Source organism: Megascapheus bottae, chromosome 2 (assembly GCF_031878675.1).
Source record: "Megascapheus bottae isolate mThoBot1 chromosome 2, mThoBot2.hap1, whole genome shotgun sequence".
NCBI classification, from domain to species: Eukaryota; Metazoa; Chordata; class Mammalia; order Rodentia; family Geomyidae; genus Megascapheus; species Megascapheus bottae.
The window spans coordinates 38310548-38326862 of record NC_143510.1 but is presented as its reverse complement, the minus strand read 5'-3'; the positions used below and the strand labels follow the sequence as shown (position 1 = coordinate 38326862).

At 44.6% G+C, this 16315-nt stretch overlaps 1 protein-coding gene across 1 annotated transcript in view; it reads right to left on the bottom strand.

The window, feature by feature from the left end:
* Positions 1–14100, bottom strand: part of Gxylt2 (glucoside xylosyltransferase 2) — a 32602-nt gene extending 18502 nt beyond the window's left edge. The window contains exons 1-2 of the mRNA XM_090353097.1: positions 13832–14100; positions 13344–13538 (exon numbers count right to left, since the gene is read on the bottom strand). Of these exons, the coding sequence (XP_090209223.1) occupies positions 13344–13538; positions 13832–14100 (464 nt within the window). The remainder of the gene's footprint in view (positions 1–13343; positions 13539–13831) is intronic.
* Positions 14101–16315: the final 2215 nt, after the last annotated feature.

Sequence of the window (16315 nt, the reverse complement as noted above, 5' to 3'; positions counted from 1 at the left end):
GATCTGGAGGGTCACAGTTCCTAGCTAGCCCAGAGAAAAAGCTAGTAAGGGGCCAGGAGCATAGCCTAGTAGTAGAGTGTTTGTCTAGCATGCATGAAGACCCAGGTTTAATTCCTAAGTACTACATACATAGAAAAAAACTTGAAGTGGTGCTGTGGCTCAGGTGGCAGAGCACCAGCTTTGAATGAAAAGTGTCCAAGGACAGTGCCCAGGCCCTGAGTTCAAGCCCCAGGACTGGCCAAAAAAAAAAAAAGTGAGACCTATGAACCAATAAAGGCTGGGTATGGTGAGTGGTATGTGTCTGCCATCCCAGCTACATGAGCAGCATAAACAGAAGGATTATGGTACAGATTGGCCCAGGAAAAGAGAGCCTATTTCAAAAATAACCAGAGCAAAGGAGGCTAGGGGTATGGTAGATTGCTTCCCTGGCAAGTTTAAGACCCTAAGTTTAAACTCGTGAGCTGGGGGGTGGGGAGGAAGCATGAGCTTAAATTTCCTATGAAAAAAACAATTTGCCATTTAGAAACACAAGTGTGTCTCAGACATATTCACAACTGGGGTTGGGATGTAGCTCAGTGGCAGAGCATTTGGTTATCATGCAAGAGGCCAGGGTTCCATTCCCACCACTGCAAAAACAAAGGTAGTAATGAATTCAACCCCTTAGCTATCTAAAATATGATCACCTTTTCCTGCTCCACCAAACAGAATAAACCTACCTAGTTCAATTTTACATAGTGACCTTCCATACAAATAAAAAGTTGGAACCTAAGTCATCTTGGAAATATAAAATTCAGGTAATAGAGAGTCTATTTGATTTTCAGACTGCAAAAAAAAAAATGACAAAACCAAGCTGGGCTTCCATGTGGATACAGGGCAGAGTGCAGTTCCGGCCCTGCCGGGGTCACTGGAAGTTAGGCCAAGTACTTTGGAGTTCCATTTGGCAGTCATTAGCAAGCATGAAGTTGGAGACACACACTCCTTCCTGCAGATATCCTCCACTGTGAAGAATCCAGAAGCTCTTAAACATCTGTCCAGGTCCTGTGCAAGACCATGCACAGCAGCCCTGCTGATGATCAAAAAAGGGTGGAAATACTCCAAGAAATGGAAATGAGGGTATTTTTTTGTCCCGTTGTTGGTTTTGTGTTCTGTTCTCTTTGTCTTGTTTGCTCATTTATCTGTTTTTTTTTTGGGGGGGGGGCACAGAAACGGAGGGGACAAGGGTTAACCAAGACAGCAGTGGTACTCACTAGACACTGTGGTGAAAATAAACTACACAACTTGTAGGTGGGGATAGGAGGGAAAAACTTGGAGAGAGCAAAGGAAGGGGTGACATTATTCAAAAAGAAATGTACTCTTTACCTGACAATGTAACTATAATCCATCTGTACATCACCTTTACAACAACAATCAAAATATTAAGGCAGAAATTTTAAAAATAAAGTTTTTTTTAAAAGATTAGAAATAAATTTCACTGTCCAAAGGAAAACCATGAACATAATTTGACATGTTAAAGAATGGAATACTGTATCACAATGAAAAGGAATAAACCAGACTGGCATATAATAACATTAGAGCCAAGAAAGAAAGAATAAAGAACAGTTTGTAAGAGAAAAGGAGGGGGACAATAGCATTTAAATGAAGTTTAAAAACAAGCTAAAGCTAGCACCAGTGGCTCACACCTGTTAACCTAGCTATTGAGGTGGCTGAGATCTGAAGATGATAGTCCAAAATTAACCTGGGCAGACAAATCTCCAATTAACCAAGAAAAGCTCATAGGCTGAGGATGTATCCCAGTGGTAGAGCTATGCCTAGCTAGTCTAATATGTGTGAGGACCTGAGTTCCACCCTCAGCACCACAGTAAAGGAGAAAGAAAAAGAAAACACACACACACACACACACACACACACACACACACACACACACACACACACACACACACACACACACTGCAGCACAGCAAGCTATTCCTTCCCAGTGGTGTGGGCCTATGAGGAACAGAAAAAAGGGACCTGCCTGCCAATGCCATGGGTCATGATACCTGCTGACAGGTTCTGAAATGGGAAAGGAAAAGTGAGCCTCAGCTGGTAGCAGGTCAGGTGTCAGTGGCTGGGATTTAATGAGGCCTTTGTGGGCCCCACGCTCTTCTCTCTCCTATTATATTCTCTTTGGGATCTGGGTAATGAGCATTGGTGTTGCAAGGTCACGTGAAACTTAAAGCTGAGGGGCATTGGAATGGTGTGCCTTTCACCAGTTTCTACCAACGGCACACTCGACAGCTCTCAAATATCACCTGGGGCTGAGCCAGGACTGCGAAGTCAAGTCTAGGAGCCTGGGATTTCATAACCCTGGAATCCCTGGGTTTGGCAGGGAATGGCAGCAACTACATGTTTGTTGGCTAAGGGGGAGGGGAGTGGACAAGTTTAGAGACCCGAATGGAACTCAACAGCTCAGCAGGAAATAAGAGCCCCCAAAAGCAGCTCAGTCAGGGAATCAGCCCCTCTGTGGGTGGGGCTCTGCCTCTTGACAAATGGTGATGTGGATAAATAAAATGGTGAATGGATATATCCAACAATGAAATATTTGGCAATAAAAAGAAGGGCCCAGGAAGTGGAAACATGAGGGGGCATTGATGGTGGTGGTACTTGGGGTTTTTTTTTTTGTTTGTTTGATCTGTTCTTTTTTTCCCCCTGTCTTTTGGAGGGGCAAATAGGAAAGCATAGAAATGGAGGGACAAAGGATGAACAAATAATGCAGACATGGTATTCAATAGATACTCTATGGAAAATGAACTACGCAATTTGTGGGCAGGGATGAGCAGAGAAACTGAGGAGAAAACAAATATACTCATTAGCTGACTTAGGAAATGGTCACCCCTCTGCATAACACTTTAATAATAAATATATTTTTAAAAAGGGAAGGAAGTCCCAATGTGGTACATTGGAAAACAGCAAATTTGGGGACATTGTGAAAATGCAAAAGGCTGTGTAATTTATTATTCCACAATCTGAAAAGCGCAGAAAGAAAAGCCACAGAGACAGTAGCAGTCCTGAGAAGCTGGGGAAGGGTAAAGTGGACTTGACAGATACAGAGAAGTGAGGAAACTAGATAGTGCTGATAATGTCTCAACTCTCAAATAAATTAAAAATCAGGGGCTGGGATTTGGCTTAGTTGGTAGAGTGCTTGCCTAGCATGCACAAAGACCCCAGTTTGATTCCTCAGTACCACGAATATAGGAAAGCTGGAAGTGTTGCTATATCTCAAGCTCTAGCCTTGAGAAACGCAAGGACAGTGCTCAGGCCCTGAGTTCAAGCCCCAGGACTGGCAAAAAAAAAAATCATGGCATTCTATACTTTTTAAAGGGCATTGCAATTAGCCAGATGTCAGTGGCTTACACCTTTAATCCTTAGGAGACTGAGATCCAGAGGATTACAGTTGGAAGCCAGCCTGGGCAGAGAAGTCCACGAGACTCCATCCCCCAAATAACAGCAAAATGCTAAGCTGGAGGCATAGCTCAAAGGATAGAGCACCAGCCAAGAAAGTGTGAGGCCCTGAATTCAAATGTTGGTACAGGCAAAAAAAAAACAAAAACCCAAAAGATTGTAATTCAAACACTGCTATTATTCACTAAGTAAATAAATGCACTTGGATTTTGTGTGTATGTGCTTTTTGTTTGTTTGTTTTGGTTTTTGTTGCCAGTCCTGGGGCTAGAACTCAGGACCTGGGCACTGTCCTTAGGCTTTCTCAAGGCTAGCACTCTATCATTTGAGCCACAGTACCAGGTGGCTCCAGGTTTGTTCTGTAAATGTTGTACCAAGGAATTGAACCCAGGGCTTCCTGCATGCTAGGCAAGCAGTCTACCACTAGGCCACACTCCCGGCCTGCACATAGGTTTATAACATAGTTCTAAAATAAATATAAAGCAGGCAATAATGGTGTAAGTATATAATAAGAATTGGGGGGCCTGGAGTGTGGCCTAGTGGTAGAGTGCTTGCCTAGCATGCACAAAGACCCGGGTTCGATACCTTGGTACCACATACTTAGAAAAAGCCAGAAGTGGTCCTGAGGCTCAAGTGGTAGAGTTTTAGCCTTGAGAAAAATCCAAGACAGTGCTCAGGCCCTGAGCTCAAGACCCAGGACTGGAAAAAAAAAAAAGAACTGGGTGACCTGGGAATGAGCATGGCTGAAAGTCACCTCCCCACTGCCCAGGCCCCAGCCCTTTCAAGCTCAGACTCCCAGAGGTGGCTTAGCAGAAGCCAAATCTCACACACGCCCCTCTGGGCTGCTTGAGACAAGTGGCTTCTTAATCGCTTAAAAGTCTCAAGCGTGTGACTTAATTAAGCTTCCATTTCTAGAGTGGATAAATAATGGAATACGGCATTTATGTGTAGTGCTATTTACTTTGTAGCCTATTACCGCAAAATCCACTGAATTATTAAAGTGAATAATTGGTTCTTCTGAGACCCTCTCTTTCTGCCACTGCCTACCAGCTCATCCTCTGCACTGACAAGCCACATAAACTCAGGGGAACCCAAGACTGTGCCAGGGGCCAGCAGTGCACATTGGATGACCACCATTCTCCTTTAACATGCACCCCAAACTGTATTTGCAGCAAGCAACTAGTGTTACTTAGGGAAGGAGTCCCAGACATAGCACGGGAAAACCAGTCAAAGACATTAAGTCAGGCATCAGTGACTGCTGCCTGCAATTCTAAGTACTCAGGAAGCCAACATCTGAGGAACACAGTTCAAAGCCAGCTGGGGAAGACAAATCTGAGAGACTCTTCTCTCCTATTAGCCAGCAGAGAGCCAGAAGGGGAGTGGTGGCTCATGTGGTAGAGGGCCAGCCTCTAGCAGAAAAAGGCCAAATGAGAGTGAAAGGACCTGAGTTCAAATCCCAGTATACACAAACACAGAGATATAATGTGCTTGCTTCCCTTGGGGAAGATTAGGTTAGTGGGCCACCTTCTCTTGGAAGAAAGGAACTAAAGAGGCCAGATGGCAGCAGAAGGAAAACAGAGCTGTGATAGGTAATCATATCCTCATGGCAATTGGCCCCCACGGTCTCCCAGAGCCTCTCAGTCACGGGTTGTGGAAGGCATGAATCAATTAACAAAAATTTCCCAGTTGAAGTTGCATCCAAGACATGACACTAAGGACATTGCTAACACTTTAAATCACTTTTAATGACCCTTGGTTTGAAGTTAAACCAAGTATCATTAATCTTTCAAGATAGAAAAGCTGAGGCTGGCCTCCAAGTCACAAAATAATATGATGTGAACACCATTCCAGAAACCTGCCATGGGGGTCTTAATAAAATTATATGATAAATGCATTTAGTTATTAATAGTACATACTTAATTTTGGTTCAATGTATCTGAAACATGGCTATGTTCCTAAACAAAGTCTAGTAGGTGTTTGGTATCTGGAATTGGTAACTGTGTGTGTGTGTTTGATTTTAGACATTGCCTGTCTCTCTCCTACCTCTCTTTACTTTCTTTCTCTCTTTCTTTCTTTCTCTTTTTCTGTCTTAATTTCTCTCCTCTCTCTCCCTCTCCCCTCTCCCCCTCTCTCTGAGCTGGCTTTGAATTCCCAAGCCTCCTGCATCTGCCTCCCAAGTGTTGGCTTTACAAACAGAAGCCAACACAGACAATCCATGTAGCTCTTCTATTCTCTCCTCCATTTTTTTTTGCCAGTCCTGGAGCTTGAACTCAGGACCTGGACACTGTCCCTGGGCACCTTTTGCTCAAGGCTAACACTCTGTTACTTGAGCCACAGCACCACTTGCAGCTTTTTCTGCATATATGGTACAGCAGAATCGAACCCAGGGCTTCATGCATGCACACTAGGTTATAGGTCTGGCCCTCTCCTCCATTTTAAGAGTACTTGTCATCAGATTTAGGGCTTAAACCAAGTCTAGTATTTACACTAAGCAATTTCAGGGCCTCTCTTCTCCCTAACTCTTCGTATCAGCAATGACATTTCTAAAGCAGAGTATATCCTGAGGCCATCTCCCAGGGAGCAGAGGCTACACTTTTCTTCACCATGCTGTATTTGAGACTAGATACAAGTGAGTTACAAAAGCAGCCCTCTCTGGGCAGATGGCAGCCAGTACAGGGGTTCCTGGCATGGAGTAGAGTTCAAGCTTTCACTCAAATCCTTTCTGGGTTCCCTTGTGCAGGTCACAATGCACACTTCATGCCTTCATCAGCCACTTCTATGTCATTCTCTCCCTCCCCCATTCTTTGATGGATCTTGGACTAATTCTCAGTTTCAGCTTTTTTCTTTATGATTGTTCCTGATGTGTCTGAGACTCAGTTTCCCCAGCTCTTCCTTCCTTTCAAATGAAGATGTTAGTAAGATATTTTAATTATTTATTTATTTATTTATTTATTTTGCCAGTCCTGGGCTTGGGCTCAGGGCCTGAGCACTGTCCCTGGATTTTCTCAAGACTAGGGCTCTACCACTTGAGTCACAGCACCACTTCTGGCTTTTTGCTATGTATGTGGTACCGAGGAATTGAACCCAGGTCTTGGTGCATGCTAGGCAAGCACTCTACCACTAGGCCAAACTCCCGGCCCCAGTAAGACATTTTAAATGACCCAGCAATGCCAGTTGGAAATACCTGATGGTTGACACACAGGAAGAAGAATTGATGAGGCTTAGCTTATATATTTTATCTTATTTCCTGGAATGGAATGTATGGGAATTAGCAAGTCAAACTTTTTTTTTTAATTACGTAAAGTGTGGATTCTGAACTGTGCAACTTGCACTTCTACTAAAGATTGCAGTCTTTCATGATGCTAAAAGGGATGAGAGAGGCATGGAAAAGTCGCACAAAATAATCTTCAAATATGTTAAATACATCAAAGTCACTCTTGGTTGGCATAGAATTGAAGCCTCCTAATAAAACGATCAAAAAGTTTATTTTGCCAGGAACAGTTTTCCAGGAACAGAATTTCACGGGATGAAATAAACCAAGTACTGGGAACTGTTCAGGAGAAATGCAGAATTCTACTGTCATTTTGTTTCTTTGGAGGTGTGAACTCTTTCTCTACAATCTGCCAGATGTTAGGCCTTCCTCCTAAAGCTAGCTCCCTGGAACCCTAGTAACTGCTGAGCTCTTACTCTGGTTGCCTCTAGAACACAGTCTTCTGTCCAACGGCATAAAAGAAGTCTCTCTCTCCTAGTTGAATGACCCAATCTAGGTCACATGACACCTGTAGACCAATTACTGTTGCCAGATAAGGAGGAGAGTGGGTTGCTGCTCCTAGATATACAAAACTTACACAGGGGAAGTGATGGATTATTATCATGGGCCTACACTCTTCCTTGGTGACATGGCTCACATAAGCACCAGGGAGCAAAGAGGAAATAGAGGTCAGGAACCAACCACAAAGTCTACCCACACACTCACCATGGTGGTATGGGTGGGTTAGGACTCATGCTTCACTCCAGGGTGGGCCTTGCTTTGTTTGAGGTAATTAGTTGATCTGATCATAACCCTCTATTCCTTCCTACTTCCTTCCCTAAATTTTGGACATTGAAGCTGAAGACAATGTGATGGGGAAAACTACTGGGGCTCCTGGGAAAGAAAAGAAAGCTAGACCATTCATGTGGTGACAACTGAAATTGAACCTGTGTTTAGCTTAATATACACAGAGATGGCTGCATAGGGAAATATTTATAACTATGCATACATGTACAGTTTAGTAGACACGTACATGTTATTTGCTCTGCCAGCCAGCCACAACAAGCATACCTAGATAATAGTTTCCAATAACATTCTCCAATCAAAGCAATCAGGAAACAAAGACTGGGAGGGGAAATAAATAGAATGAGCCTGGAGCATCTCACAGTGTGAGAAAGCACAGGAGTGCACCCCAAATCAGAAATAAAAGACAAACCCAGAAATGCACAAGGAAGCACCTCACAGTGCACAGGAGCCAGAGAAACCATTTTGGCCACAAAATGATCACATTGAGCCATAACCCAAAGGATAACATGAGTAGCCAATCTCCCATGCACAAGAATCTCAATTTATGTAAATGGTCATCCCTTGAGGAGGTAGAGCTTAAGCTCCCTACTCCCTAGGTATGGCTATCCCTAGTGCTGTGGAAGGCATAAAGGAGTCCCCCTCCAGTGCAGAAACTGGAGGAGCACCACTTCCCTCATGTCACCAAGACCAGTATTAGCAGTTGTAAATCATGTTGACAGTATATGCACATGAAATGATAGGGTGAAAATGGCACTTTTCTTCTGTGGCTTTCCTTCTTGAATCTGTAACTCCTGTGTTACCATAAAACACTAGACACATTCCAATAGCAAGGTACCCTCCAAGATACTGGTTAGGTTTAACTTTTCTCAGATCCTTAAATATACCTAAATTTTAAAAGCCAATGGAGCCAAGCCCTGGTGGCTCACAACTGTAATCCTAGCTTCTTAGGCAGCTAAGACAGAATTGAGGTTTGAGGCCACCCTGTGGAGAAAATTTTTTGAGACTCCCTCCTCATCTAAGAGCTGGATACAGTGTCATGTACCTGTGGTCCCAGCTATGACAGGATGCTTAAAATAGGGGGATCGTGGTCCAGATACATGCTCAGGCAGACAGGAAGGGAGACCCTACCACAAAAATAACTAGTGCAGAAAAGGGTTGGAGGTGTGGCTCAGTGGTAGAGCACCTAGCCTGCCAAGAACAAAGCCCTAAATTTAGACCGCAGTGAAAATGGAGGGGAAAAAAAAAATCTGCCAGTCTTCTGAAACAGATTGAGAAACTGAAACAGCCCAGAGGAGATTAAAAAGACAGTGTTAATGGTCACGTGGACTCCTGAATGGAGTCTATTTGGCAAAACTGAGGAAATGTCAAGAAAGATTAAAGCGATGTATCTATATGAGTTCCCTAATTGTCATAAGTCTATCACAGGGATAGAAGATTTTAATTACAGAGCAAACTAGGTACCGGGTATGTGACAGTCTTTGTACTTCCTCAACTTTTCTGTAGTACTATTCTAAAAAATAACTATTAAGAAAGAAAAAATCCTTCTCTTTCAACATCTTCACTATTCTAAGAAGTATGGGATTGTTTGGATATCATTAACTAACATATTACTTAATAAGTACAGTCAGCATAGCACCAGGACAAAATGCCTTCACCTGTCCATTTAACAAATACCTATTAAGTCCCTTTTCTGAGGCCACTTTACTGTTGATGATAGGGTGGTTAATGAGCCATCTTCCTGCACAGGAAGGGAAGGAAAAAATAAAATAGGAAAGAAAAAAAAAATAAAAAAATAAAAAAAAATAAAAAAAATAAAATAGGATGTTAATTAATGCTAATAGTAAAGACCATTAAAGAAAAAGCCCAACACCAAACAGAGCAAGATAGTAGAGAGTGAGGAGAAGGGTCCTGTACTTTGGGCAGCTAGGTGAGAGGTCTGCTCTCGGCTGAGATGAGGTAGGGCTCAAAGACCACACACAGAAATTGACTTTTACTGTCATGGGAAGACAGTCACTGGAAGATTTCACCTGGAAAAGTGACCTTCTCTGGTGTATCTGTAGAAGATCACTTCTATGGCTATCTGGAAACTGGACTACGGAGAGCCAAGAGAGCGGATTATTGTGAAACAGAACTAACAGAGCTTCTGATTGGGTGGTTGCAGGGGACTCAGGGACAATGAAAGGAAAAAAAAAATGAGTTGTGAATAGAACCAAGTCCAAACTGCAAAGCAGGACAGAGATCTAGAGTAGAGAGACCTAAGTCAAGATCTTATGTGCCTATAATCCCAGCTACTCAGAAAGCAGAGGTAGATGATCAAGGTACAAAGCCAGTGCTGCCCCTCCTCACTTCCCCTCACCGCCCCAGGGAAAATGGATGACATTCTCTGAAAACAAACTAAAGCAAAATATGGCTCAAGTAGTAGAGCAGGTGCTGCCTAGCAAATACAAGGTCATGAGGTCAAATCCCAGGAATTCAGATCCCAGTAAAAAAACAACAACAAAACAAAAAACACCTAGAGACTTTGACTAACCTCTGAGGCTATTAGCTAATGACAGGATGTCCACAGGCTTAACATATACCACCATCTCTTTGTTCAGGCTAGAACCCCCCCCCCCGCCCCCCCCAGAGGAGACTTATCTCTAAGACCCAAGGGAATTGCAGGAAATAGTGTCTGGTGATAATCAAGGATGCACCCTTCCTCTTGCTGGAGCAGCTCGAGGGGAGACTGCCAAGTGCAATTTGTCTGTGTTGTCTTCCCTTCCCAAATACTGGGAGGACAGTAACTGCATTCACCGCTGGATTAGACAATGAGCGCCTAACAGAGTATATGTGCCATCAACATTTGCTGCACAACCCTGGCCTGTGGTGTCACATGACTCTTACAGGGTCTCCTCAGCAACCACATTTTAAGAGAAAACCCACAACATCCAGGATGACACAGAGGAAAAGAAAGGGTTGAGCAATCAGGAAAGTGGGGGACAGAGCCAATAAATGAGCAACTGTGAGGTTCTGCAGGAATCTGACAGCATAGGGTGTCTGTGATCTTGATGATCCTGCGCCCAGGATCACTGAATGTCAGAGCTGGAAGGCAGGTGTGAAAACTTTTCAATTTTTTTTGACCATTTTACAAATGAAGAAAATAAGGTGACATAATTTGGCATCAGACCCCTGTTTGTTGGATTCCATACACCGTAGATAAAGAATTGGAATGATAGTATTACATTAAACTTATTTTTCCCTATGTAGGCTCCAAGAGGAGTTTTCAGAAACAAGATGGAAAGATGATCTGAAATCGATTCCCAAATAAAATTCTCATTTCAAAATTTCAGTTCCATAAAGGCATGTTTAAAAATAAATTGCCTGATTCATGTTTGAGGTAGCCCATCGTGGCTCCCTTTTTGACTAGGCTAGCTGAAGTTTAACGCTAAATTTAAACATTTACTCGTCCTGATCACTGTGGTCTCAGTTTTTGACAAATAGTACTTATTCCTTCCTCTTCTGTGTGACTTTTCTTTATAGAACTAGTTCAATAGCCTTATTGTATTTGAGTCCTTTACTATTTTAAGTCATCTCAAATTCTCTTTGGAAGTTAGCCAGGTATAACTCACTAATAAAGCAAATGAGATGAAGGATTTAATTTCACTTCTGTATTAGGGCTAGTACTTCCAAGATCCCTTGCTTAACCTAAAACTTCCATCCTTACCCCCTCACTTTATATTTACAGAGAATGAGTTATTTGCATACAAATAACTAGTTTGAAAATTGTAGGGTCTGCCTGCTCATAAGCAAGTCCTTGGAAACTTCTCCCAAATGAAAACAAGCTGTAGAAAGTAAGAGCTATGCTTCCTGCATTGACGTGGCAGAACTTCATTTAGAGTGACCCTGGAGAGGCCAGGCAGCCCAGGCTGTGTGTGAGTGGTCAGCAGGTGGTGGTTTGTCCCTTGTCCAACTCCAAGCTTTTCTGCTGGCTACACCCACAAGCCTGACCCTCCCAAGGAGGGAGAAATGAGATCACGTAGCCTCCATCTTGTCTGGACCCTGGCCACATAAAGAGATGAAAGTACTTGTTTTCTGAAACCATGAGGCTTTTTCTTTTCCCCACCCTAAATGAAATTCTCCCCAAACCACAAAAATTTAGCCCAGGCAGAATTAAGAAAGCCATAAAAGAGCCCATGCAGAAATCTTTCTTCCCTAGGTCTCTTTCTGCTTCACCACCATCTGTTGCCATTTCTGTGGAGGTAGCAAAATAAACCATAAATAAGTCCCAGGAAATGTCAACTATTGATGCATTTGAGCCTGAGAGAGACTTCCTGTAGCTCTTTGTTTTTTTTTTTTTTTTTTTGTGTGTGTGTGTGTGTGTGTGTGTGTGTGTGTGTGTGTGTGTGTGTGTGTTTTAAATTCCTTACCCAGTTTGTAAATTTTGTTCTTTATTCCTTTGGTATTGGATATGGTTTCGACGATCATCTAAGAGATATGTTCAAAAGAAAAATGGCTTTCAGGGTTCAGTTGCTTGTGGAAATACACCTCTGAATCATCAGCATTTGGATTCTGTTCATGATCTCCTTCTCCTAGTCACAGCCAATTTGCTCAGATAGAGACAAGGAGGTGCTGCCCCAAGGTTCCCAGCACCTCAGAGAACCAGACAGCTCCAAAATGCTACAGTGAGTCTTTAGAAAAATCTCAGTGCCATTCTGAACCCCAAGCAAGACCACTCTGTAACATCAGCAGAGTGGACAAGAGTCACCTGATTCCCTGCTGCTGGATTGTCATCTCCCCTCTTCTCAGTGAAGGGCAGACACATTGCTAAGCCTCACAGACTAATTTGCTCACCTGTGCAATGGGGAGAATATTAATACAACTATCACAGAGAAGGTTCTCCAACTTGGATTTGTAAGCAGAACCAAAGGGGAGGGGGAGTGTAAAAACAGGCTGCTGGCCTCACCCTCTGGGTTTCTGAGCCAATGGAGCTGGCAGAGCTTGGGAACCTGCATTTGATTCATTTTCAGGTGATAGGCACCTGGTCCACTTTTGGAGGCTTGAGAAACACTCTCAAAGGGTTGCAGTTTGGGTTTATTCTACATATGAAGATGAACTGTGGGGACTGTTTCCTGCTGTTGTTAGCACTGGTAAGCTGTGTTAGGTAACTTTACTTGTTATTGTTTTAGAGGTTGCCCCATCAAATTTAGATGCCACAATCACCTGGCAGTTAAATCCTGATATAATCTATTACCCCCCCCCCCAAAGAAAAGATAGACATGGGGATAGGATCCTATTCATCCTATCAAGGAGAAGATAATGTCCACAAGTGTTGTCAATACTTCAAAGCTTAATTCTTAAAATTGTTGGGCTTTCTTTTCTTTTCCTTTCTCCCTCCAACTTGCAAGGAAGCACCCATCTGGGCAAAAGAGAAGCAAAAGCTGATACAGCTCTATTTCTTCTTAAGGTTTCGTGTCTCTTCTCTTCGCTGCAGTAATAAGAGCGCCAACACAGACTTAGTCATTATGGTCAAAAAAGAATTTCTTCAACTCGTTTCAAGTAATTAGGCGAGCTGAGCACATGCAGTCATCGCAAGGAAAGAGCAGAGGAAACAGACTCACTAAAAAGACCGCAGGGATTGTTTAGAAAAAGAAAAAAGAAAAGCTCCCCACAACAACAAAAAAATCAGTGCAAACCCCTACCCTGCGGAGAGGGGGAGAAGGGAAGAAATAAAACGCTGGGCTGGAAAAGCCTAGTTAGCCTAATTAGTCCTAGTTAGGACCCTTTAGCCAAGCTGCTCAGAACATTTTAGGAACCAAAAAGCCCCGGCCAGTGCCACCCTTCCCCCGCCCCAGCCACGCTACACTCCTACCCAGCACAACTTCCACCCCGACCCCACAGGGTCCTGTTGCGCCCGCTCTCAGCACTGGATACTCCGGGTTCACCCAAAGGCAGCCGGTTTAGGCAAACAGGTAACCTCTCCAAACTCGATCGCATCCAAGTTTTCAGCGTGAACTGTCCAAGTGAGACAAGGGAAGGAGACGGAGCACTCTGGCTTGCGCGCCAGCTTTCGGAAACATTTAAACAAAGGGCACGTGTCTGCCAGAATGCCGGAGCCACCCAGCCTTGACAGCTCAACCCCACCCCTAACTCAGCGCTTCGCCCTCGGGCTTCCTCACCAAGGTTCGTGATCTGGAGCCCGGGGCCGCCCAGTGGGCGCTCCACCCAGGTGGGAAGCCCGCGGGGGAAACTTGGAGTCTGGTCCTTCCACCCGCAGCCTCCCTTGAACTCGGCAGCGGCCGAGTGGGGAGAGCGCGGGGTGCGGGGAGGCGATGGGATTCTGGAGCTGCCAGGACTCACCTCGCCAACTTCTCCAGTCTCGCCGCGCCCCGGCGGCTGGCTCGGGGGCGCAGACGGGGCCGGCGTCTCGGAGTCCTGGGAGGGACGCCCGGCCCCGGCAGGCGCGCGGACACCGGCGCGGGGTGGCGCTGCGAGGCGGCCGCGGCACGCGCGGGCGGCGCGGGCGGCTCCGGGGGCTCGGCGCGGCCGGGGCGCAAGGACAGCAGCGCGAGCAGCAGCGCGGCCAGCGCCAGCAGGAGCAGCGCCGCCGCCTTGCTGCGGAGCTTCATGGTGCGGGCCGGCGGCGCTGGCCCCCGCGTGGCACGGTCCCTCTGCGCATCGTGGCGCGCGGGGCGACAGGGGACGAGCGCACAGCCCAGGGGCCGCCTCCAGCGTCCGCCAAACTGCCCGCCGGAGACTCGGACCGCGGCCGGCGGCGGGCAGTGGCGGTGGTGGAGGAGGTGGGAGGAGAAGGAGGAGGGGAGGGAACAGAGGGGAGGGCGGGGAGGAGCGGGGGCCCCAGGAGGAGCCGCTCTCTCTACCGTACTGTGTGGAGTAGCCGCCCGGCTGGCTGCCCACCCATGACCACGAGGCGCTGGGACCCCAGCCATTCCATCCATCCTTCCATTCATATATCCTCCATCCACCCATTTTCCATCCATTCCTCTTCCATCCATTATCCATTCATCTGTCTTCTGTCCATCCATTATCCATCCATCTTATATCAATCACCCATCCTCCAAACACCTATCCATCCATTCATCCATCCTTCATCTATCCATCCTCTATCAATCATCCATCCATTCTCCATCTATTACCCATCCATCCTCCACCCATCCATTATGCATCTAACCTCCACCCTTCTATCCACCTAATCCATCCTCCCTCCCTCCATCTATTCATTATCCTCCATCCCTTGCGTACTCTCTTCCTCCCATTTCATCCACATTTGTAAAGGATTTCCTCAAGTCATTCTGCTGTCCGTTCCATGTGTTTTCCCCATGGTTGATTTAAAAAATGTTTTATTTTATTTTATTGTAAAGGTGATGTACAGAGGTGTTACAGTTACATAAGTAACTTCTTGTCAAACATTGTTACCCCCTCTCTAGTTTTTCTCCCACTTTAGCTCTCCCCTGATTCTCCCTACCTCCCCAGTTGTAAAGTTCATTTCCAACATGATGTCTTACAAGTATCACTGTTACTTTGGTTCACTCTTTGTCTCAACATTTTGTTATTCCCCTTCCCTTCCCCAAATAAGATAAATGTGTACGCAAGACACAGACTACCAAAATTAACCAGCAACAACAGGGGATAAACCAAAGGGGAAAATGAAAGCAAAAAAGAAATAACTTCACACTGTGCATTAAAAAATCACAACAAAAAAGTTTTTGTTTCCATATGTTGGAATTCATCTGGGTTAGTGCCATTTTATATGATCATACGTGCATGGTCATTGAGCTACTGTAATCCTCTGCTAGGACCATCTTAGACATATATTAATTCTTCCAAGTGAGAGAAACCATGGAGCCTGTGTTTCTTTGGGTCTGCCTTACTTCACTACACTGTTGGTGAGAATGTAAACTGGTTCAACCATTCTGGAAGATAGTATGGAGGTTCCTCAAGACTAAACACAGAGCTCCTCTATGACCCAATAATCGCTCTCCTGGGCATTTACCCAAATGATCATAAACAAGCCACACTAAAGCTACGAGCACAACGATGTTCATTGCAGCATTATTTATCCTAGGTAAGATATGTAACCAACCCAGTTGCCCCTCTGTAGATGACTAGATTAGGATAATGTCATATATATATATAATATATATATTATATATATATACACATACATACAATGGAATTCTATGCTTCCATCAGAAAGAATGGCATTGCCCCATTCATAAGGAAATGGAAAGACTTGGGAAAAAAATCATGTTAAAGGAAGTAAGCCATGACTTTTTCTTTTTTAATCAGGGACTTACATACTTGGGAGAGCACATTTACTCAGGCTGGGACATCTTTATCTGGTTTGCTCAGGTCTTTGCTTGTAGTGAAGGCCAGGAATTTTTGTTTAAAACCACTCTAAAGCTACATAGTCTAAAGAAATTAGGGAATGAATTTCCAAGTCTAGCTTTGAAATCTGACACTATCACTGCCATGGTGATCCTCAGCAAACCATAGAACTTTCTCTAGCCTTCACTTCCTGGCCTGCAAAATGAAAAAGACTTCCAGGTAGGGTGGCTCACTCTTATAATCCTAGCTACTCAGGAAGCTAAGTACCACAGTTCAAAGCCAGCCCAGGCAAGAAAGTCTGTACCACCTGAGCCATTTCCGGCTTTATCTAAGTATGTGGTACCCAGGAATGGAACCCAAGTCTTCATGCATGCTAGGCAAGCACTCTACCACTAGGCTAAATTCCCAGCACCATGTAAGACTTTTATCTACAATTAATCAGCAAAAAGCTGGAGGTAGAGCTATGACTCAAGTGGTAAAGCACCAGGGAATTCA